The following is a 25,697-nucleotide window of genomic DNA, read 5'->3' as shown; positions in this document are numbered from 1 at the left end:
TAACAAGGTCTCTGCCCTCACAGAGATCACATTCCTGTGGAGAAATGGATAATAAACAGAAAAAAAATACATAAAATATATATAAATGTTATATACTGTAAATAAAAATAAGTCTGATGATCAGATCAAGGCACTATTTTAGGTAGAATGGCTAGAGAAGATCTCTCAGAGGGACTGGCACTTGAGCAGAGACCTAAGCAAAAAAGGAATGAATCAGGTATGATTATCTGTAGGGAAAGAATTCCTGTAGAGAGTAACTCCTAAAGTGGGAGCCTGTTTCTCATGAAAGGATTGGCAAGGGAGCAGGATACTAGAATGAAGAGGACAATGGCTAAGTATAGGAAATGAGTTTACAGTTTTGCCAAGGGCCAAATCATATATCAGTTATCAGATGCTGCACAGAGTACCCCAAAATTTATCAGTTTCTAACACACTTGTTATTTCACAGGTTTTTGTTGTCATTTTTTTTTTCCTGATACTTGAGATTGAACCCAGGGGTGCTATACCACTGTGCTACATCCCCAGTCCATTATTTTTATTTTGGGACAGGGTCTTGCTAAGTTGCTGAACTTGGCCTGGAACTTACCATCCTCCTGCTTCAATCTCCTGAGTCACTGGAATTGGATGTGCATCACGATATCTAAGGTTCAATCCAGGAGCAGCTTAGTTGTCTGGTTCCAGCTCAGGGTCTCTCATGAAGTTGCTGCCAAGCTGTCAACTGTGGCTGTCATCACGTGGAGCCAGAAGATTCACTTCTGGGATGGCTCACTCTTGTGGCTTTGGCAGAAAACCTAGGTTCCTCACCATGCAGACCACTCCATACAGGGTTTGAGTGTCACTGCGAGATGGTTCCCAGCTTCCCACAGTACAAGTGAGCTAAAGGAGCTCAAGAGAGGAGACACAGTGCCTTTTGTAACAGCCTCAGAAGCCACACACAATCTCTTCTTCCATATTCTATTGGTCACACAGACCCACCCTGATACCATGTGATCAGGGCTGAATAACAGGATCAGTGGGGCTCTCTTGGGGGCCAGTTACCACAGTGTGGCAACCATGGGACTTCCAATTATTACAAATGGATGGAAGGTCCCTAGATGTTTGAAAGCCATGTTACTCTGACTGCTATGAGAACAGTGTGCTAGAGAGGGCTATTGTGGAAATGGAAATAAGGAGGTTGTTGTAAAGATCCAGCAGAGGCACAAGGGAGGACCAGGGTACTAGCAAAGGAGGAAATGAGTCATCAGCAGGTAACACATTGAAAGTAGAGCTAACAGGATTTCCTCAAGCTGGCCAACTGCTCCTTCCAGACTCTCTGAGTGAACAAGCCCATTTATATGGCTTAAACTAGTGTTTCAGCTTACCCTCAGAGCTTTCCAAAGCATAGATTCTTGGCCCAACTCCAGAGGTTCTGATACAGTACATTGGAGTTGGACCTGGGACTTTGCATTTCTGACAAGTTCCTTAGGGATGCTGATCTGCTAGTACATAGACCATACTGGTTTATATGTCTTATGAGGTCTAAATCATTAGCCTAGCATTGAAATCCTGCCTTACATATCTTACTGTGTGTCAGAAATCACTTCCTAGACATGTCATCTTTCAAACTGAACATGTCCAAGCTCAAGACATTATTTTCCTCATTGTATCTGTTCCTTCTTTTGTAAGTTCTATCTCAGTAGGTGGTACCATCAAGGACCCTAACAAGAGAGCCAGAAGTCATCTGCAACTCCTGATTCTTTCTCACCCTCATCTGTCATACCACATCACTCACCAAATCTTGGCAATTTCACTTACATGTTTCTCAAATCTGACCACTTCTGTAAATCTCTATTCTGATTGTAATAGTTCAAGCTTAAAAGTCTCCTAAAGGGTTTTATACACATCAACTTCTTCTATTGTATTTTACCAGAGTGAATTACATAAAACATAAAACTAATCATGTCCTTCCTTTATTTTCAGTGGTTCTCCATCACTGATGGAAATCAAGGCAAAGTTCCTTATTAATACAGCATAAGAAGCCTGCTGTGCTCTGAACCCTGACCCTGCCCCACTCCAGGAACATTTCTCATCCTTTCGTTACATGCTCTTTATACTTCAGCAATCTTTGCTCCTCCCTTATAATTTCTTGCAGGTGTCACACTTGTTAGTCAACTTTGCATTTCTGTGACCAATAAACCATACAAGAACAGCTTAGAGAAGGAAAGGTTTATTTGGGTTCATGGTTTCAGGGGTCAGTCCCTAGATGGCTGACTCCATTGCTCTGGGTCTGAGAGAAGGGAGAACATCATGGCAGATGAATGTGGCAGAGGAAAGCTACTCAGCTCATGACAGCCAGGAAGCAAAGAGAGCTTGAGTGCAAGGAGCCAAGGGTAATATAATACCCAAGAGCATGTTACCAGCAACCTACTTCCTCCAGCCACACCCCACCTGCCTCCGGTTATGGCTCATTAATTAAATTATTAATCCACCAAATGGATTGTTCTGCTGACTAGGTTATACTCTCACAATCTAACTGTTTTGCCTCTGAATGGCCCTGCATTGTCTCATTTACAAGCTTTTGGGGCACACCTCATCCCCACCATAACACACCATACTGGGATGTGATACCATTGCCTCTGCTGCTTCTCTATGTCAGATAACTTCTCTCCCACTTGCCACCTTCCCCACATCAAACGCCCAACACCTACTATCCTCCAGGACTGAGCACTGTGGCCACTTCCTTACTTATGCCCTCGCAATACTCATATAGGTTTTCTTTCCCTGTGCTCACAACAAGTTTGTCTCTGTCTTCCCTTATTAAGTTATTAGTAACTGGAGATCTAGGATTATGTTTTGTTTATCTTTTTTTGTCTTTACCTTTAGGCAGGTTCTGACATTTAATTGGGAATTATTGTTTGTTAAATTTGAAATGAGTCCTTATAGCTGGGCCCGGTGTCTCACGCCTGTAATCCCAGCATTCTGAGGCTGAAGCAGGAGGATGGCAACTTCTAGACCAGCATCGCAGCTCAGTAAAACCATGTCTCAAAAAATATTAAGGGCTGAGGATGTAGATCAGTGGTATAGTGCTGCTGTGTTCAAGCCCCAGTACCAAAAAAAAAAAAAAAAAGAAGAGTCTTTATGCCAAAATTATGAAATACAGCCATTGTAGTTCACTATGTCATATGTAATCATGTGCCTCATAACAACGTTTTTGTCAATGATGAACCACACAGATGATGTGGTCCCATAATATTATAGTGGAGCTAAAATATTCAATCACTTAGTGACACTGTAGCCATAGTAATATAGCAGCACAACAGTTACGTATTTGTGGTGATGCTGGAATAAACAACATACTGCACAGCAGTTTGTGTAAAAGCACAACATACTGTTTGTTATGTGTGATACCTAATACTTGATAATATAGTTGAGTTATGTATTGACTATAGTATACTTTTAATTACATTATTTTGTAATTCAGAATTATAAAAAAAAAAAGATAATGATAAAACAGCTTTGGGAAGATCCTTCAGGAGAGTTCCAGAAGAAGCTATTACCTTAGGAAATGATGGCTCCAGGCATGTTTCTACCCCTGGAGACCTGCCAGTGACATAAGACATGGAAGAAAGTGACAGTGATCATCCTGACCCTGCATAGACCTAGGCCTATGTGTGTGTTTGTGTCTTAGTTTTTAACAAAGAAGTTTAAAAAGTTAAAAAAATAGAAATAGAAAAAAGCTTATTCAATAAGGATATAAAGAAAAATATTATGTACAGTTGCATAATGCATTTTCATTTGAAGCTATTACAAAAGAGTTAGTTTAAATTTTTTTTAAGTTTATAAGATAAAAATTTATAGTAAGCTAAGGTTAATTATTATTGAATAAAAGTACTTTTATAAATGCAGTGTAGCCTCAGTGTGCAATGTTTGTAAAGTCTACGGTTGTGGACAGCAGTGTCCTAGGCCTTCACGTTCACTCCCCAGTCACTCACTGACTCATCCAGAATAATTCCTCATCTTCTACACTCAATTCATGGTAGGTGCCCTACACACAATTTTTTAATTTTTAAAAAATCTGTTATGCCATATTTTTACTCTGCCTTTTCTATGTTTTGATATGTTTAGATATATAGATACCATTGCCATTGTTTTGCAATTGCCTACAGTTTTAGTGCAGTAACTGGCTGCACAGGTTTATACCCTAAGGGTAATGGGCTATCTCATGTAGCCTACGTGCATAGTAAGACTAGGCCATCTAGGTTTGTGTAAAGTGCACTCTGTGATATTTGTGCAACAAAATTACTTCATGACATTTCTCGGAATACATCTGTCATTAAGTGACACATGACAGCATATACAGAAAAGAAGAAAGTAAAAGTCTCAGTTACCCTCTTGGCACATGACCATATTCACATTCATCCCTCCCCAAGGCCATAGTCTCCTGGAAGAACAAGGGGTGGAGTAGGGAAAGAATGCAGGCATAGCTGTTCTATTTAGACACATATTTCTACTGAAGAATTTTACACAAATTATTACACAATTCAGTTAAGTATTATTCTGGGCATTCCAAGGAATACAAGGTATGTAAGATGTACTCCTTTCTTCAACCATTTTATTTATTTATTTGTTTGTTTGTTTATTATATATGACAGCAGAATGTATTACAATTCTTATTACATAATAGAGCACAATGTTTCATATCTCTGGTTGTATACACAGTATATTCACATCAAATTGCATCTTCATACATGCACTTTGGATAATAATCATCATCACATTCCACCATCATTAATTACCCCATGCCCCCTCCCTTCCCCTCCAATCCCTCTCCCCTATCTAGAGTTCATCTATTCCTCCCATGCTTCCCCTCCCTACCCCACTATGAGTCAGCCTCCTTTTATCAAAGAAAACATTCCTGCATTTGGTTTTTTGGGATTGGCTAACTTCACTTAGTATTATCTTCTCTAACTCCATCCATTTACCTGCAAATGCCGTGATTTTATTCTCTTTTATTGCTGAGTAATATTCCATTGTGTATATATGCCACATTTTTAATCCATTCATCTATTGAAATTTTTATCCTTCACACATCAGATAGAACACTAATCACTATGGTATATAAAGAACTCAAAAGCTAATCACCAAAAAAATCAAATAACCCAATCAATAAATGGCAAGGACCTGAAGAGACACTCCTTCAAGTATTTTATATTTAGCTGGAAATATAAGTTCAATATTCACAAAATAATTGCTTAACAATACAAAACAGTGCTTACTAGAGTTCTAAAGTATACTATATAATTACACACTTTAGAATTTCAGAAAAACACACAACGTACAGTGTAGTTCAATATGTCATATATATTGCATATTATAAAATTGTACATTCTAGAAATTTGGGGAAAAAATAATTCATTTGCTCTGAATCATGGATACAAAGCTTCAAAGAAGGAGGAGGTAATATTTGAGATTTACGTGGAGTGTTCATGAGCAGTTAGATTCAGTTATTCTAATATTTGCTTAACAGCCAAAAGGATCAAAATGATAATGATGGAAATGATGCTTTTTTAGCCCGGGTCTTTTATTAAGCATGTACTGTGAAGTAAAAACTGCTAGATATCACACATCATTTCCAACCCTTCCAGCAATTTTGAAGATCAGTATCATCCCTTTTTGATAGATGAAAAAATTAAGGCTCAGAGAAATAAAATCACTTAGCCCAAGGCCACATTGACAGGAGGAGTTGGCACTGGGATGCCTGCCTGAAACGCAGCTCTTCCCCCAGCAGGGCTCCTGTGGATGCCACGTGGACTCATTTCAGAATGAACAGCCTTAGGGCAAAACACCTTCTGAGTGTCTTGTAGCCTCTAAGAAATATCTGTGCCCAAAAAAGGTCAGGTTCATGGCAAAGGCCTTGCCCCATGGAAGAGTTGCCAAGAATTTACCTTTAGCTGTATCCTTGAAATGGCTGGAAAATACTTTAAAAGTTTTAATGATTTCTCTAAAAACTCTAAAGCAGGTTTCCAAGATCTGTTGATTTCATTAGGCATTGCAGTGTTTACGGGCTGTTACCATGACAGGCCCCTTCTTGTACCCGTACATTAGACGTGGAAGAGGGAGTCTCAGTATATAACCCACCTTCATCAGCATGGGCTGGAAGTGGAGTGCCTGCCATTTTAACTCTCTTAAAGGAACCTCTTCAGTTTTCCCATCTGATAACACATGTGAACAATGACTGCAACAGAACACAAGAAGGGGTCATTTGAGGTAGACCACTGCCCTGATCATGATGCTAAAAAATATTTTAGGAGACTCTATCAATTTCCCTTTAACTTACTGAAAGTTCATAGTTATATCATTAAAAAGATGTCTAAATTAATAATTTCTAATCCTTTCGAGGTCATGGACTACTTTAAAAATTTGATAAAATTATGAATGCTCTCCCCTCCCCCAACAGTAGCACATAGGTTACACATACACACACTGCTTCTGCTGTATTTGGGAACTTGAATACCTCCAACGTCTTTGCTTATACCCCTGCATTAAAAAAAATTGTGAGGGCATGCCAGGCTCAGCTCAGCAGGAACAATAAATATGTCATGCCAGGCTAATAATGTCTTCCCTGAGATTCTGAGAAATGGGAAGCGGCAGGTAGACCAGGAATTTATAATTTTTAAATCCTTCTTGTTTTAATTAATATATTCTGCATATGTTATTTTTTAATTGTTTCTTCATTAGAACATAAACTCCACAGGACAGCAGAGAGTTTGTCTGTCTGCTGTGTACACCAGTGCCTAGAAGAAAAGAAGTGATCGCAAATATATCAAATGCATAAACGTGCCCCCTCCAGAGAGCCAGGAGCTAGAAAATCTACTACCTTCTATGTATATTAGTATAGGCTTCTGTTTATAACAAAATTATGTACTTCATTTCAAGGGCCATATTCTATCTATATATTGTTAAAATGAAAACAAATTAATGATCATTTCTCAAATAGATTTGCTTGAGTAGTTCTAAACATATAAATAGCAAATATTAAAATTAGTACAAATAAGCATTTATTATTGACAATATCATAGAATAAGTATGATTTGGGTGCTTAAAAACTGTTTTTTTCCTCACATGATTTAAATATGTTCTTGGCAACTTGTTCCCATTTATTTGTCTCATAAATCATTTCCTCAGATATGGTATAAAACCAAATTTAGCACTTGTGAAATTGTCCCAGATTCTGAGTTAGAACCCTATGAATTAATGAAGTCACATTTTATTTTGTAATCTGCATCCCTAGTTTTGATCAAAGGGAGTGCTTCAGCTTTTGTTTAATTTGAAGGAAAAATTAGGGAAAAAAAACTAAAACAAACAACACTTTATTGTTTGTGGTGCAATATGAAGCTACATCTTGAAATTATAACCTATAAAACTCCAAAAATTTATTTGAGGACAATTTTTTAAATTTAGCACCAAGTATATGCACTTAACATTCATAATTTCCACTCTGCGTTCACTGCCAGCACACTTTCAACATGGCTGGCTGATGAAGAAGCTGGCAGGCACCTAGGAGGAACAGAAGTTGGTGAAACAAAGTAAAGCTATTTGAATTCATTACTGCTGGTTTTAGACTGCTTGCCTCACTAAGCTTAAGCACTGGAGTGACTTGATTTTTAGACATATCTGCACAAGTATTCATAATTCTCGTTGCTATAGGCTCCATCCCCTTGCATGTACATTCATGCATATCAGGTCACATGGGCTCCCACATGTGCCATTAATTGGCAAGAATGCTGCTCAGAGTTGGCTGATCAAGAGATAGGCAGTGCAAAGGAACAGGATTTGAGACAGCCCAGGGTTTCCTCTTCAAGTAGGTTTAAAACACTTTTTTTTTTTTCTCACTAACTTCCTTCCTGTTTTAACTGCCAGTACTCAGAAGTCAGAGTTGAGAGACAGAGGCACCCCGGACAGAGACGTGAAGCACTGAATGTGAGTTGAAATGCCTCGGGGTGGGGAGGCTACAGGTGGGTGCAGAGCGATGTAGGAAGTCACTGAGTTAACCCACTGCCCTCCACAGTTAGATTTTGGGAGGGCTTGGGGGCGGCATTCTTTTTTAACACAAACTTTATAATAAGAAAGCGCTAAAGAAGCTGCTGAAACAGTTCTGCAGAGAAGAGGAAGTCAGAGCAGGAGTGGTAAGGATGACTCAGGGGAGACAGTTGTGGAGGGAGGGGAGATGCAATCCTGAATGTTCTGGAGAAGGGCCATGAAGATACCTGCTGGGGAGTGCCTGGAGGAGTCTCCTGCAAGGCAGGAGCAGGCATTTGGCCAAGCTCAGAAACCGAAAGCCTGTAGATACAAACTGATATGGACTATTGGTGGAAGGTGGGCTGTGCTGGGGTGGAGATGTGTGGTTTCCTGTTTTTAAGCAGACAGTGTAAAGAAACTGGTTGAAAAGAGAAAGAAAAAAAAATGGTTCAGAGCTGTCAAACACTAAACTGTTTTCCATTAAAGATCTGACTGGCGGTATGAGAGAAATGCACAATGAAGTCCTCCCTTAGGGTACAAGGGGAAGTGCCGTAGAACACACTTACTTACTCGTCTGTCACACAGTGATAGAATTTCTACCAGTAACAAAAACTGTGGGTTAAATTCCTGTAGAGGGATGGGCAGAGAGATGTTTACTGTTATTGCCAAAAATAAAATAGCCCCTTACTTTGGAGAGAACTCAAAGCAAACATGGAAGATGCCAAGCAATGTATTAAAGAAACAGGTTCTAAAAGAATTCAAGTGGGCCTGGCTATGACAGCGGACCTTGGTCTCTTCAAACTGTGAAGGTCTCAAGTTTGGCTGCCGTTAGAAGTGCTAGACCTGACCTTGAGTACGTTCTTCCCAACTTTTCAGGTGGCATGTTCTATAAATACAGTCCATGATGGAACTCTAGACTTAGGGTAACTTGTTGCAGGTATCTGATGAACCCTGAGCAGTTCTTCATTCAGGGTGAGGGAGGTAGACCCTTACTTGGTGGTCTTCACATGGTCACCAAGAGCCATTGCAAGGAGGTCTTTCATCCTGAGTCTTCATTGCAGGGATGATCAAGCAAGGGAAATCAAGGGTTTTGTGGTGACCTGTTGGGTGGAGGTCCAGTCACCAAGGATGTCATTAACCTTGCCTTTTCCTTTTGTTCAATTTATAAGAAAATGTCCTTCCTAATACCAAATATAGCACAGATTTAGTAACAAGACCAACTTATTATTTTGTGAGATGTGTGTACTTCAGAGAACAGAACAATTCATTGTCCTTCTATGCTGGGCAGATCAAACCCATGAGGAATAACCGTGTATTAGCCAACCAATCTCTGGCCAACATCTTTCAGGAACTGGAATTTAGTCCTTCCTTGTTTTGGAGAACATGAGTGTTTGTCCCTAGGGAAATTTGCACTGAGCAACATTAAGATTCTGTCTTCCCTGGGAGCTCAGAACAGCAAAGTTATTCTGAGAGAAGTTTATGGGAACACAATATATTAGAAACTTTAACAGGAAGAGACAAGCCCTGGGAATAAAAATGAAGCAGATAGAAAAGAGAACCAATGCTTGTTCAGTACCTTTTATGTGCCAGGCCTAGTATTAGGTATATTCAAATTATTATCCTGAGAGGACAGGGGAAGAATATTAAGGCTCAGACATGTTCAGACATGGCTTCACTAAAGTCACATAATGGTACCAAAAAGAAAAGAAAACAAAAGTCAATAGCTACAATATCTCAGAACAGCATTTAGAAATATCCAGTGGAATAGTTTTCTCTAATTCCATGTTCTGAGTGTCCCTGTTCCTAGATAATGTTACCACCGTTACCTAGGATGTTGGAGACCTACAGAGGCAGGCCCTGGGTTTTATTGCTTCTGAAACATCTTCAACATCCATCTTTCCATACAGCCAGACCTGGTAAAATTCATTTGGTTTTCCTCCAAGGGTCTGGTACTCTCAGTACACAAGGTCATAAAAAATTGTTTTTGAATAGTAACATTTCTTGCTTAATTTAAAACTTCCGTGAATATATTGAGTCATTGAAGTAGATAAACTTTTGCCTAGTAGTGGCTTCCTTAATCCATCATTTTTTAAAAGGATGATTTAAAATAAAACTCATGAAAGAGTGACTTCACATGGTGGGAATTCAGAAATGCTTAATGGTTCTATTAGTTCTCACTCCTTCTGCAAAAAAAGAAAGGCCAGGTTAAAAGAAGAGCATATTATGAACACTCAGAAAGAAATAATCTACGGTTTCTCTCACAAAGAAGAATGTTAATTCTACTTCTATAAACTTGTAGCCTCATCTGGATTCATTATAAAGTGTATTGCATCTAATGAGGTGAGCTCCTCTCAGACACTGCTGTGCTTCTTCTTATCCAGTTTTGAAGGTCTGGCTGTTCATGGGGCTGAGCTAATGAGAGCACAGAGAACAGAGGGAGTCCCCCATATCACTGGAAACCCTGAGAGGCCAGGGTGGACTCCAGAACCCAGCACCTTCTGGTGTCCTTAGTAATAACAGATTTGAAACTCTCAAATGCACCAAATTGCCAGGCAGGCAGCAGAGCAGTCAAATCCTGGACCAGCTCTGAAATGGTGACACTCTTTCCGAGATGGTCCAGCTCTCTGGTGACCTGCTTGCTCTAGACCTGTAGTCCCAGATTTGGGGGAAGACATAACCTAGCCAATACAGGGTGGAGATACCATGTTAACGAGCATTCTGAGACTTGTGTAGAAACTTCTCTGATGGAAATCCCCTACTTCTGGTACTTCCACATCTCTCTCCTCTCTGGCCACTCCCCTTCTCTCTCTCTCTCTCCCTCTCCTTCCTATCCTTCCTCTCCCTTCCTCATCTCTCTCTCACTCTGCCTCTTCCCTCTCTATGTCTCTTATCTTTTCCTTTTCCACCTCATATTTTAAAACTCTGGTCTAGCTGGGCAGGGTGGCACATGCCTGTAATTCCAGCAGCTCAGGAGGCTGAAGCAGGAGGATTCCGTGTCCAAACCCAGCCTCAGCAACAACTAGGCACTAAGCAAAGCAGTGAGACCCTGTCTCTAAATAAAATACAAATTAGGGCTGAGGATGTGGCTCAGTGGCTCAGTGCCCGAGTTCAATCCCCTGTACCAAAACAAAACAAAACAAAACAAAACAAAAAAAACACCACCTCTGATCTATGTGTCTAGATGCATAATCTAGCATAGCACACTCCAACAGACCCAGCTTTGGGAGGACTTGAGTGTTGCTCCAGTGCCCTAAGGAATTGTTTCCATTGGCTGATGCTGAAGTCCACTGATGTTTCTCATCATTCAGATCATTCAGAGTGACTTCTGGCTTCAATTAGGCAAGGGAACAATAAATGAAATCTAAAATTAAATTATGTGGAAGTTTTCAAAAGAAAAAAGAATAGTTATAGTCCAATTTTAAGTTTGATTCTGTTTATAAACAGTCCTTGCAATGCCCATAAGTTCTTGCCTCTCCCCCACTGCTCAAAGAAGCAGAATCTGGTTTTGAAGAGGAAGGTATGGACTTGGTCAGCTTCTGTCTGGGGTAAAAGCCTTTGGTACTCAGGCCATCAGTTCCCAGCATCACTGAAGCTATGCCACAAAACAGCATCGGGGCAGGGGAATAGAGAAGAAAAGAGAATTAATATTTGTTGAGCATCTACCATAGACCAGTACAGTCCTAGAATTTCCTTGTTTTCTCCAACCCTTCAAAGTGACAAGGAAGGATTATTATTCCTACTTTGCTGGTGGTAAAATTGAGGCTTACTGTGGTTAATAACTTACATAAGTCCTGTAATAAGTCAGAGCCAGGTTTTAGATCCATGGTCCACCCGACTCTAAGTCTGTGTTCCATCACATACGAAGGTCATGCTTCTCTAAGTTACCCAGGTGATTTGTTTCATGTGAACCCAGGAGTTTACCTCAACTCACCTGGAGCTGTGTTAATAGACCAGACAAGTGTGCTCCATCCTTAGATCAGGTATATGCTCAAATGTGTTTGGCTTCCAGTGTCTTCACATTTTCACTGTAAAACATCAGTTTTTATTAGGTTATATGCATGCCATGAGCATCCTGATTCAATTTATCATTTTAATGGAGCCTGAAAAGATTAAATCCCCAACTCATCACATCTAAAACTTGATATTGCTTTGCTGAATGGCAGACATGGGGGAGGGGGGAGAGGATGCCACAGTGAAAATCCACCTGTGTCAGCCTGTGTGGAATAGAGATGTCTGGTGACAGAGAGCCATGTGTGCTTTGGGGCCTAACAGAGCTCACATCAGCCTCATTAAACATATATTCTACTAATTCTCCATTTCACTTTTTGTGGGTAAAGAACCAAAGTCGAAAACAAACACACAAAAACCAACCCCACTTTGTGGAGGAGTGGGTGAGGAAAGTAAGAAAAGCCCAACCAGAATCAGAATATTCTACACTGATGGGCTGGGTTCTCCACAACCTCTTCACTTCCACTTTTCTTTTCTAATTTCACATTGTTCTTTAAACTAGGGAGCTTGAGGGCCATTGAATTAAGAAGGGGTCGCTGGATCTTCTAATGCAACAATTTAACTTTGCAGAGCACAAAACTGGGGACCCAGAGAGGTTAAGAAACTTGCAGTAGGCAACGCAGGAATATAGTTGCACTGAAACCATCTCAATATTGACACTTCCCTGCTTTGTTAAAGCTGTTCCTGCAGAGTTTGCAAAGAAATATTTACCCCTGCTTGTGCACCCCCAGGTAGATTCCCAAGAAGACTAACAAGCTCTAATTTTACCAGGACTTCTTAGTCAAGACAATTGAAGCAGCAAACCATAGTGCCTACAAGTCAGAAAACCTAGTCTCAGACATTAATTCTGTCCCTTACATGATCTATCTTCTTGGGCAGTGATTTAACCTGAATTTTAGTTTCCTGATCTGTAAGAGAATAAAGATACACATAGAATTGTCATGAGAACTAAATGAGGTAATACTTAAGGAAGCATTTATTAATATCAATAATAAAATCAGTTGTTCTTTAGATGATGGAACTGGAAATCAACCTGTTGAATTTGCATAAAACTCCTAATCTTACTTCAGCAAACATCTGTAAAATGAGAGGCTATAAAGGGAAAATCTTTCTCATTAAATATAGAGACATATTGTTTGGGAAATCATTGTTAAACCAAATACTTTTTATGACTAGGCTTTGGGAGAATTAAGGTTATCCACAGATAATGATATTGTACTATGCTTTTCTACTCTATTCATAATGTTTGTTAAAGAATATATTTTAGGTTCTCCTGCGATCAAAGGTGGTGTGGGGGATAACCATGTGACATGGATATTAATTTGCCTGACTCTAATGTTTTCCCTATCTGCATTTATTTCAAAATATTATGCTTTACACCTTAAATATACAAAATAAATTTTAAATTAGTTTTTAGAAAGTATTTATGTATTCCAGATATTAATCTCTTGTTAAATATATTTATTGCAAATATTTCATCCTGACAGCTTAAGCCATAACTCTTTTTACTACTTATTAGGGTCATCTTATGAATAGAAATTTAAAAATTTTTATGTAGTTGAGATATTCAATATTTTTTCTGTCCCAGATTCTAATTTTGTACAGTCTGCCTTGCAACCCAGTGATGATACAATGAAATAATGCATGTAAAGCACTTACCACTAAATTGCTAAATTAGGAGCTCATGATAAGAGTTCAGTAATGGTCTACTGTTATTATATTGTATCCTTTATTATGCAAAGGGATGTTGGATGAAAGAAAAGAAGGACTGTGAAAAAATAAAATTTAATAAAATTTTTGAATGTAGCCTCTTTGTGGAAATTACTTAAATGTTAAATAATAAAACAGAATAGATATTCTCTTATTTACATGAGTGAGACAATATAATTAAATTTCTGGTAACTTAGTTGACAAATCAAGAAAAATCAGCAGAAACAGGTTTAGAAAAGAAAGCATAGATATGTGATATAATTCCCTGAGTCCTGAGCTGAGAATAAAATCCATAAGGGTTGGACATTTGCTCAAGTATTTACTACCAGAGATCCAGAACCAAACTTGTGCAATAATAACGCAAATTTAATGAAGAGAAAATCATCCAAAATAAATAGGTTAGGTTGACCACAGTATTCTTCCAATGGGCACCTGTGTTTTTTGCCTGGTGTGATGGCTACACTCCCTAAGACCCAGTTGTCACCGTGTCTTCTTCTATACATCCAACATTTTGGGTGGATGGACATGATCATGAGTTTGAGGCTGTATGTACCAATGATCTAGCTGGCTGGACCTCCTGGGGAAGAAAACTTCCCTGCTAGCACTCAACTGTCTGCTTCATGTTTCCAGGGGGCTACATTTCAAGGTCATGCTCCTAATCTAGAGAACTTGGGCTCCTGTAAAGTCTATGAAGGACTTCAGAGTCCATAACCCCTGGATCATTTGAACAATTTCATGAGTTTGTTCTTTTTTTCCATTGAGATAAGGACCATAATGTTTATCAGATTTTTAGAGATCTATAATACCCAAAAAAGATTAAGAACCATCAATCAAACCAAGAGGGCCTTTTCAGTATGGTTGGATAGCTCAGCTTTCAGCTCCTCCACTCTAGCAAGTATCATAAACATCAGTATGTGCTAAAGTGCAATGTCTTGGAAACAAGAGGTGCTTACCAACTAGTTGTGATCTCAATTTTGTTTCAAAAGCCTTTCTCCAAGAACTGCTTTTCCAGTTTTTTATTTGTTGTATTAATACATTTTCATGTTTTTCTAATCAGCTTTCCACAGTAAGCTAGTTTTGGATCACATGGCCTCATATTTCTTTTTCTTATGCTATAATTAGACCAAATTATTTTAAAATGTGGTCCCAAATTTCCTCCTCTTGACAGTACCAAGTTCATACAGTAACCCCTCATTACCCTTTATTCTTCAATGTCTTTGAAAAAAATGACTTCTCATCTTTATGAAACAATTATGTTTGCAATGAATCAGGAAAATGCAGAACTGCCAAAATATTAGATTTAATAATAGATGCATTGACTTTCCAATGGTCTCACAGTTAGCAAATATTCCACTAGACCCAATCTATCACACTAGACCAGATCTATATCTATCTCTGTCTCTCCCCACTACCCCTCCTTCATACTCCCTTCAAAACTGAGATCTGAGGCTGCAGAATTTCAATTCCCTGCAGGTTAGTGAAGTCACCTTAAGCTATTTAATGTAATGTCACCATCTGATAGTCGGGCTTCAAGCAGTGACTTGTTAGAAGTAAGTAATATATTCCAGAAAGGCCTATCCATGGCAGCTGAGTTGCCCTCTTTACTATAAATAGCTTTCCTGATGCCCTGTCAGCAGACTTATCCTGTGGCCTCCACTGGGTTAGCTGTTAGTCTCCTAGGCCACCAGAAGTGAATCTGTCTCATCTGAATAGTCTTATCTGGTTTGTTCTTCATCTGCCCCTTAATGATCGATTATCCTTAAACTACCACAACTACAATGTCCACGCACTGCATTCTTCTCCTTCTCCTTCTCCTTCTCCTCCTTCTCCTTCTCTTTCTCCTTCTCCTCCTCTTCCTCTTCCTCCTCCTCCTTCTTCTTTTTCCAACCCTGAGTGTAGCTTGGAATATGAGTTGGATTAGTCACTATGTTTTTCTGTTGGTATCTGGAGGCTCAGGTTTGAGTGATGCTTGCTCTTCAGTTGAGACTGGAGTTGCCATGGGAACAGGCCTACACGTTTCCTTCCTACAGGAAGTGGACCTGGCATTTCAACGCTCCTTTCAGAACTAATCTAGGTTCCTAGTATTTGACTTCTCTTCCTTCCTTCCTTCCTTCCTTCTTCCCTTCCTTCCTTCCTTCATTCATTCATTCCTTCATTCCTTCCTCTTTCTTTTTGTTCTGTTGAAATTGATTTTGTTGGCCTCACTTCCAAATTATCTTTCTTCCCATTGCCAATGACAGTGACATTGAAATTCAAAACCACAACTGATTTTGGATGAAAATATTTTCACTTTCAAGAACTTTACAAAGAGATTTGCAGTGTCTCTCAGGTAAGATGTGATGGATACAATTTTAGAGTGTGTTCCTTAAGAGGAATGAAGGCTTTACCCACAGGCTGGAAGTGAGTTTCCCTCCAGATAACTGAAGGAAGCCAGATTTCCTTGCCCACTATCTCCCCGACAACCAGATATCTTGCCACCACTCAGAGGCCCTTAAGTTCTTCCAGCAGGAATTTTTCCTCTTATTGAGGACATGGAAGCTCACATCCAGCTTCTGGATCTCAATTATTTTTTTTTAATGATAGGATAGAATAGATCACCTCTAAGATTCATGTCAGCTCTGAAAATCTGTGACTACATATGCTCTTAGGCATTAACACCCACACATAGTTTAGTAGGTATTCTTTTAGTGTTTTAACACAAAACAAGTCAATGTAAGAAATGATAAAGGAAGAAACATTCCAGGGTCTACCCAGATGGGGTCTTAGAGAAAATCACTGGAAACTTGGGGAGGCCAGGGAAGGACTTAAGGGTAAGTGGGTCAGGAAAGGGAAGGCAAATGGATGGGTACTAAAAACAAACTTACACTTAAAATTTTGTCCAGGGGAATTCAAGACAGCTTGGCTATTTTGTGGCAAGTAAAAAGAACAGAAGGGCTTATATCTAAAACCTGATGAGTCAATCTGTGAAAATGTACATAATGCTTGAACTGTCCAAATGTTGTTGGAGATTTAAGAAAAACATAGAACCTGGTGCCCGTTCTCAAGACTTATTAACAATGCTGGGGAGCGGGGAACTATCCATACCCTTCAAGCAGGTATTATAAAGGTCCACAGTTCCTCATGAGTCACCTTTGAGTGTTGCAGGCTTTCAGGAAAGAGTTAGTTAATGGGAAGAAGCCAACCATTTCTTTGGTGGGTACTCTGCCTATCTCTTTAAATCACTGTAACTGCAGGTGTGCATACAGGGAACTTTGACACTAGAAAGCCCATCTGGATTGGAAAGACTGGTCATTCCTGTAACTATTTGAATCAGGCTATTTATTATTATTAGGGGAACATTTGTGCTATGTTTTCTTCAGTTGTATTAGATTGTTCACAGATCACTTATTTCTTTCTTGACAGTTGTATTCAATGAATAGGAGAAACTCTTTGCAGTAAAGAAAAATCAGGAGGGTCAGAGAAATGACTAGAATACAATCTCTTCTTATTTATGAAACATAATGAGTTAGGATTTTATATTGTATTGTTGTATTTTATATTTTAGGAACAAATCTGGAAAATCGCTGCTAATTGCAGAGGTCCACTAGGACAAGGAAGGTGCTAGCAGCAGCTTCTCAAACATCTTCCATATCCACTGGCTTTGGCTAAAGGACTTTCATCTTCTCTCTTCTAGATCAAGATGACTGAAAAGGACCCAGAGCCACAGCTGGATGATGGTGACGATGAGCTAGACAGCAAGCTCAATTATAAGCCTCCACCTCAGAAATCCCTGAAGGAGCTTCAGGAGATGGATAAAGATGATGAAAGTTTAACTAAGTACAAGAAAACGCTGCTGGGAGATGGTCCTGTGATAGCAGGTGTGTGTGCATAGGGAGGGGGCAGGTGGATGGCCTCAGGTGGGACATGCACTGCAGCCACTCAAGAGCAGAGGCAAAGGAAAGAGGACCAACTTCCTGCAGGGTTAGGTGGGTGAGGCACGATTTATACAGGACAGGAGATAGGATGCAAATCAGCAATGAGATCAGTAAAAAATCACATATAGAGAGGATTTAGAAAGAATTCCAGACTCCCACTTAGAATTGCATTCCCCTCTCTCCATTATCTCTCACATTTTCTCTCTTTCCCTTGCTCAGTCCTTTCCTGACCATTCATCTCCTCCACATACATAATGACAGGATTTGACAGGGCCCAAAGACATGAACATGCAATGCCCAATGGGCAGAACAGCTGACCTACAGCCACTCGGGAAATACACGATGTTGTTCTTTAAGATGAGCCCGCAATGCCTGGAGCAGAACTAGTATCACTGCAATTTATAAGGCTATCGAGACCAAGCATGGTGAATCTGTCACTTCTACTTCTCCAGATAGAGAACCATTTTTCTCTTTATTTTGGTATCTTCTGTTTGAAATGCACACACACTATACACATATCTCTTCTCTGTGCTTATCTTTTTTTTTTTTTTTAATCTTGCAGACCCAACAGTCCCCAATGTCACTGTTACCCGACTTACCCTGGTTTGTGACAGTGCACCAGGACCAATCACTATGGATCTTACCGGTAAGTGGACATATATCTGTATTGTTCAGAAGAACCTAAAATACCACAGGGAAAATCTAGTCTTTGTTCCCTGTCCTTGTTGAAAAAGATCCTAGTGAGGTGACTCCCAGAGATATACATGCTAGGGACCAGTTCGTAGATCAATACTGGTAGAATACACAATATTTACCATGTTTGATGAAAAAAAAGAACCCAAACTTTAACTCAGTTTAACTGAAGGAGTTGGGGGTAGACAGAGACCCTTGATGTAGTTCCTTGTATGATATTTACTTCAGATGTTTATTTCCCCATGATAACAGGAAAATTAGTATTCATTTAAGAAAGACTACAGATGGAAATATTAAGAAGCAAGCTGTATGCTTCTGGAGTTGTAATGTTTACACAATCTAAACACCAAAGAAAGTATTAATGTTACATCAGCAATAAAAATTACCTGAAGGTGAAGACCTCACCAAGGCCTCCTGAACAGAGCTAGAAATCCCACTGTTAAATACTTTATAATCAAGCTTAGGGTTTTCGTTCTTGTTATATCAGCAGTTTCCTGCAAAATATAAAATACAAATAAAGAGGTGACTTTCTTTCACCAGTTGATACTAAGGGTCCAGTCCTTTTCTGAGTCTGAGGTCTTGAGGAGATGGGGAGAGATTGGCAAGCTGAGTGTGAAGAGGGAAAAGGGCACCCGGGGGGCGATGAGCAAAGGTCCCAGAACCAGACACCGGAGGCATTAAAGGCAGATCTTGGATGAAAAAGAAATTACTGCCATATTCAAAATTTGGACTCTGGTGAGGCAAAGCAAAGCAAGACTCTGGAACAGTGGGCTTGGCAGCGAGGAACTTCCCTCTGACAGGACAGATGGACTCTTTACCTTATATGGACTGTTTTGTCAGAAGGAGGAAATCAGAGGCTGAGAAGACACTTCCTGTTCAACTGAAACCATTAGAGCAGACCCACAGGCACATGCAATGACCTCCAGGCTACAGCATCTCTCCCCGAGAAACTTGCTGTCTCTCACCAGGACTCAGACCTCTTCCTGTACAAAATTATGCAATGTTACCAGGTACAACGGTCACTTTGCAAGATAAAGTCTGAGCTAGCACTAAGGGAAGCTGATCAAGAGGGCCTGATGATTTTGCAGAGGAAGTTTGGTCTCTGTCCCCTTTTCCTGCAAAGACCCAAATTTGGTTTCCTATTATGAGGAAGCTGCTGATCTGCATGGCAGAGGTATTATACTTTTTATAATGAAGTACACACACAGAGCTGTACAACACACACACCCACACACTCACACACACACACACACACAACCTGAATGTCAAATTATACCTCAGGAAAAGAACACAGCACAGTTACCTCCTTAACCAGAGTACAGGTATTAGGGACAGATTCCAGTTATTTGAAGCCTGAAACATTTACAACTTAAGTGCTCTTCCTTAAAGAAAAATGAGATTATAAAAGCAAATACAATAGCAATTGCCAAAGTGAATATCTATTTAGAATGATAAAAAAGAATCAAAAGAAGCAGTTTTTAAAAGCTAGAAAATGCCACACACATTACCAAATCCATAAAGACACATAGCTTACATGAACATATTTTTCTTACATCTTTATTTGAGGGGTAGGAGCAAGTCTTTTAATCATCTCTAGGTCAGATTACATACATGTTTATCAACTTTCAATAGAATAAAAGATGACTCAGATTTTCTCTGTGATGGTTTAAATATTTTATTATTGACAATTAGAAAGGATTTACCTTCATCAGTTGAAGTAAAAATATTTGGGAAAAATTATCTTTATAACTCATTACTGATAACATTATATATATTTAGCATCGTCATTAAACTCAGAGGGAAAGTCTTCACCAAGATTCTTCTGTAACTGAAGAATTTTGCACAGGAATGGATCTCAAATGCTCTTTGAAACTCAGGTCCCTGTGGATCATGATGCTCCAATAGGCCCCACAAATGGCTCTGATGCTTAGATTCATTCATCTCTTTCTGCAGCTGCTTTTGAGGAGACTAAATTCCTTCTAAATCTTTTTTCATAGGGGATCTTGAAGCCCTCAAAAAAGAAACCTTTGTGCTGAAGGAAGGTATTGAATACAGAGTCAAAATCAACTTCAAAGTAAGTATCTTTCCCTGTGTATTTCTACAGGGTTTTAATCATCCCTATAATCAATTACTAAATTCCTTGCATTATCACATTGGCACACTTTTTGTTTGTCTCCCACTCTATCTCCTGACCTGGCTCTGGAAAGTTCTCTTCTCAGCTCTGAGCCCTACCTGTCTAGACCCACCCTAGCTTCATGCCTTTTTGTAGCCAGGATGCTTTGAAGCCAAAGGTTCCCTCACTCTATGAACTCCTCACACCCCCATGAGCTGCATGCTGCTACACACTGTACTATTTGTGACATTTCTTCCTTGCGCAACCTAAGCTCCTCGAGGCAGGGTGAAATTGTATACCTTTTTTCCCAATATTTCACACAAAGCTCTCTAAATGGTATCTATAATGAGAAAAAAGACAAATAAGTGGATCAACAGATAGGAAAATGGAATAGATAAAGCCTTAGCTCTAATAGCTCAATAATGAGACAAATCTAGAAAGTGTTTTCTTTGCTAAATATCTGAAAATTGCCATTGCAGTTGCAGAGCATGTGACCAAGTATGAGCAAAACTAAATAAGGGATGAACTGACACCTAATGAATAGAGCATAAATTCCAACGAGGAACCACAAACACCAGAAAAATAGCCTTGACTCTGAAAACAAATAAGTCAGAAATGCACTGTTTGGCTTCATAGTCTGTGTTTGCCTTGGCTGCCCTGTATTCCCCGCTCAGTCATATTCTCCAGGGACTGGGCTCCACCAAGACTTCATCTGCTCTCTCTACTTGCATTCTGGGCCTTTCTTTCCCCCTAGGTACAGGATACTATTCAGGGTGAATGAAGATTACTCTCCACCAATACAAATATGCCTGAGAATTATTTCATTTGGGAAATATTTTTCTTGACCTGTACTCTGTAATTGGCACTGAACTGTGGATTTCTGTTTCCTGTCATATTATTTATTACTAGAGCACCTGGAGGTTTGATAAAGCATTGTATTCAAAACACCTAGAATGAGTTACACACCAGTGCAATTTTTAATCATTTATGCTATTGCATTGTCAATTTAGTAAGCCAGTTTTCCAGCAAATGAAAATATGGCAGGTAAAGATTGCCCTTTTCCCTAATAGGAGAAAAACTACTCTCTGGTCAGAGTCTACCATTAAAAAATTTTTTTAATTAAAAAAAAAAAAAAGGCTCTGTGTGACCCACACAAAACCTGCCTGTGGTCTGTCCCAGCATGAAGCTACAGTTACAGGAAATACCAGATCAAATTTGAAAACAATTGAAAAGCAATTTAGATCTTTACTGAAGTCTCTTGAAAGATTTCCAAGGAAATCTGCGTGTATAATACCACTAACACATCCTAAAATCCTCTTTCATTCTGTCAGTTGCTCTCAAGGTTCTTCTATTATTTATTTATTTATTTATTTATTTTGGCCTGAACTTTATAACACTCTAAAAACGTGGCCTACTGTGGTTCTAGTGGTGAAACTATAGTAGCCAACACGTGGAGGGAGCCATAATTATTGTTGGGGAAAATTATTTGATGAGATCTTAATTCTTCATGTCACTTGTTACCCAAGCCCTCTGGCTAATGACTCAATGTCCACTCTGATTTGTTTGTATAGACATGACCACTGTATGAAATTAACAGACAACCCAGTTCAGTCCCAGGTAAAATGAGTCATGGAAAAACAAAGTGCTGGGCTGTCTATATTTTCATTCTGCTTTAGGGAATTTTCTTTGAAAGTCTTGGGGAAAGCGGCAGTATCTCAGACAACACCTGACAAGGACGGACACCCCAAATGCTTGCCTGATGCAAGTGGACTTCCTCCATTACTTACAGGAAAGGATGAGTCCATGTAGCCCATCATCTCACTCCCACTCCAGACTCAGTTAAATGATGATCATGACCATCTCCCAGACCTGGTTTTCCATTACCACTTTTCTCCTTGTCATTTGTTTTTCATATGCTAAGTGGGTCACTCTGAGGTGATGGTTTTAAGATATTTACAAAATGTTTCCCATTGGTATTTTCATAACCTTTCCTGAGACCTTTCCTTTTGGCTGTATTATTGAGGAAGGGGAGCTCAAGACTATTAGACTATTGAGGAAGGAGGAATATGATGAAGAATAATGGAACAATGTTTTAATTAACCACCCCTCTCCTCCAAAACAATAAAAGTGACAGTATTTAATGCTTAAAATTGGATTGGCAACTTTGAATCTTTCGATCTCTTCTCTCCAACTTCTGCCTTGCAATCACACTAAGTAATTATAGGAATACTCGTTCTGATTAAACCTTTAGTTTTTTCATCCTCAGAGAAGACAGCTAGGCAGGATCAGTGAGAAAGAGGAGGAAAAGTGAAAGCCTGTTTTCAATATGAATTAAAGAATGGAATTTTGGATCCTTCCCACTAACAGGTGAACAAGGATATCGTGTCAGGCCTGAAGTATGTCCAGCACACCTATAGGACTGGGCTTAAAGGTAAGGAATCCAGACTTTATACTATCTCAATCTGCTTCTCTCTGATTATTAACAAATTTTAGTAATAGACTCTTATAAGAATCTGAGAAAAGCTGTGGAGGCCCGCCCTATGAAAAGGCACACAATACCTCTGACCTAGGCATTATTGGCAAGGTCAACATTTGGGATATCTAGTTTAGATAGGGTCAGCCATTGACCTTCAGCACTCAGCCTCTGGAATTCAGCTCCATTATTCATATGGGAAAAGTAACCAAATTATGTTTGCATGAGATAAAGGACATAAAAATACTCACAAAAGTAAAATAGAAAATCCTAGATGAAAAACACAAGTGTCAGAGAAATGCAAGACAGGAAAGGCCTATGTGTGTTGAGAGCAGGATCGTGGATGGCAGTGTTCAATTTTCTAACAAAGAAAAGGGAAAAAAAAATCTTTCTAGGGTTGAGAAAAGCTATCTAAGTGAAAAAAATAGTATAACCATGTTATTTATTCTGTTGTTATTCTTGACATGCATCAGGAACTCGCCTTCAGTTTTCTTTGATTAATATGGGTTCAGAGGAAAAGATGGGAAGGTGACAGAAGCACTTTCACAGTTCCTTTCTGCTCCAGACTCTCTTCCTCACAGGGGGGAAACAGTACTGCACAGGCTAATCCCACAAATTAACAAACAATGGAGCAGGAAGACGTGGATAAATTCACTTGACAGCAGAACCGATCAATTACTCAAATCCCAGAGAAAACTGTTGACCAGTAAGAGACTAATTGGACTTTCCTACTCCTGATTTCATGAATGAATAGTTCAATTTCCTATTCCGTTTTAGCATAGAAACCATGTTGATTCACTTTGGCAAGAGGAAAATTATGTGTCTGTAGCTGTTCCTGCAAATATAGTAATGCTTAAAGGGCCAGTTATATACTACCTGTCAAGCTCCTTACCTTTATTTATACTTTATAATCCAGTTATTCACCCATAAATAAATTTGTTTAGCTGTTTTCATCATTTGCCACAATGCTTCATTTTTTACCAACTTGCCGATTTTTCCCTTCCATCCAATTATCGCATCCATGAATTCTGCCTATTCTGATCACCACCTGTTGTAATATATCCTCCAGTTAATATGTTCATAGAATGATAGCTTGTAGATAACAGTCCTTAAAGATTTTTATATAGAGAAATAGAGGCCCAAAACATTATGTGACTTAGGTAGTTGCAATGCTGAGACCAGACCTGAGATCTCAACTTGTTAAAGTTTTTCAAATGGTATAATCTGCTACATAAAAAGAGCCTGGATTCCCAAAGACTTAAGACACTGGTTCCCCAAATTTCCTGATAATCAGAATGAGCCGTGATGCTTTTATCAAACACTGATTCTTGGGACCCACAGCAGTTACTGAACCACAGTCTTTGGGAGAGAGACAAAGGAAACTGTTATATAAAGTCCCTTTAATAAAAAAGAAATGTGAAGAAAAACAAGATGCTCCAGGTAAAACTGACATTCAGCCAGGCTTGGAAACTATTGTTCTTGGCTTCCTCTAATAGAGGCTGTGCACCAAATTCCCTAATTTGTAGTGTGTGTTTTTCTTCTAGCAGACTCTTACCCTCATGAACTTTTCTTTCTTCCTAGTGGATAAAGCAACATTTATGGTTGGCAGCTATGGGCCTCGGCCAGAAGAGTATGAATTCCTCACCCCGACTGAGGAGGCTCCCAAGGGCATGCTGGCCAGGGGCACATACCACAACAAGTCCTTCTTCACCGATGATGACAAGCAAGACCACCTCACCTGGGAGTGGAACCTGTCCATTAAGAAGGATTGGACAGAATGAGTGCATCTGCCCACCCCTCAACCTCCCCTTGCCACCCAGAATCCTCCTAGTCACAAGGGCACCCTGTCCCTCCTCCCTCCTGTTCACAGCTAGATTCCTTCTCCAAGACAGCCCACTTTTCCATATTGATGAACCTCATCCCACCCTTGCCCTTGAGGCTTAATACTCAGGCTTTAACCCTGCCTGCTTCCTCTGACTCCCAGTCAGAGCCAGTTCTTTCAAGTTCTCCATTTCCTTTAACATTTCCCTCTCTTCTTCCTGTCTGAGCAACTAGAGGCCAGGAAATTGGCAAACTACCATGAACAGTCCTTTTGCCTTAGGTGTAGTAGCTCATTCCAATTCCTGGATTCTTTGGTGGTTGCTGCTGGCTCAATGCCCTGTCACATGCCCTGCCAGTTGGGGTTCTTCTTTTGTGGGAGATACTGTAAACAACACAAGAGAGTAAGAATAAAACAACTACTTTTTGTTCTGACTGAGACCCTCATTTCCCTGATTTCTTCTATCAAACAAATATGGTAACCAAAGGGTTCACATTCCAGTTTTCCTGAGGAATGGAGTTGGGGTCCATAGTTCTGGGAGTATTTACATCCTTGGGAATGGATTACTGTAGTACATTGGGTAATGAGTGTTCAAATACAGATGGTGAAAACTTTGAATTTGATTTCTTTCATAATATTTACTTATGGGAGTTTCTCCTAAGCTTGAGACCTATATATCACAAGGCCTGTGGAAATTTTATCTTGGATTTCCCATAGACACTTGTGGGCCAAACCAAACATAGTTTCTCTCATGCTTAGGACTTTTCAGTAGGTTCCCGTCACCTACAAAATGAAGCCAATACTCGGATGCTTTGCTTATCGTAGAAAGAACTATTGCAAGCATGCCCCAGCATGCCTTTCTGCCCACAATTATTTTTACCTTCTTCCTGAAATTCTCAATGACTAATCATTCTCTTGTGTTGCTGGTATTATTTATCCAGGGTACTTTATGGATTTTTCTATTTTTTA

The 25,697-nt window shown here is 39.5% G+C and overlaps 1 protein-coding gene across 1 annotated transcript; it reads left to right on the top strand.

Moving 5' to 3' along the window:
- The first annotated feature begins 7,823 nt into the window (after positions 1–7,823).
- Arhgdib (Rho GDP dissociation inhibitor beta) lies at positions 7,824–25,168 on the top strand. Its single transcript, XM_076852698.1, has 6 exons — positions 7,824–7,959; positions 17,390–17,573; positions 18,193–18,276; positions 20,321–20,397; positions 22,804–22,867; positions 24,491–25,168. The coding sequence occupies exons 2-6, from the start codon at positions 17,396–17,398 to the stop codon at positions 24,688–24,690; spliced, it is 603 nt and encodes a 200-aa protein (XP_076708813.1). The 5' UTR covers positions 7,824–7,959; positions 17,390–17,395; the 3' UTR covers positions 24,691–25,168.
- The last annotated feature ends 529 nt before the right edge of the window (positions 25,169–25,697 follow it).

The sequence above is a fragment of the Callospermophilus lateralis genome, chromosome 4 (genome assembly GCF_048772815.1).
Source record: "Callospermophilus lateralis isolate mCalLat2 chromosome 4, mCalLat2.hap1, whole genome shotgun sequence".
Lineage (NCBI taxonomy): Eukaryota > Metazoa > Chordata > Mammalia > Rodentia > Sciuridae > Callospermophilus > Callospermophilus lateralis.
The sequence above is the reverse complement of the archived record's forward strand: the minus strand, read 5'-3'. Positions and strand labels throughout refer to the sequence as shown.

Coding starts and splice junctions, on each gene's coding strand:
- Arhgdib (XM_076852698.1), top strand. CDS start 17,396: ATGACTGAAAAGGACCCAGAGCCACAGCTGGATGATGGTGACGATGAG. Junction 17,574..18,192: donor AGATGGTCCTGTGATAGCAG/GTGTGTGTGCAT, acceptor TTAATCTTGCAG/ACCCAACAGTCCCCAATGTC. Junction 20,398..22,803: donor GAGTCAAAATCAACTTCAAA/GTAAGTATCTTT, acceptor TCCCACTAACAG/GTGAACAAGGATATCGTGTC.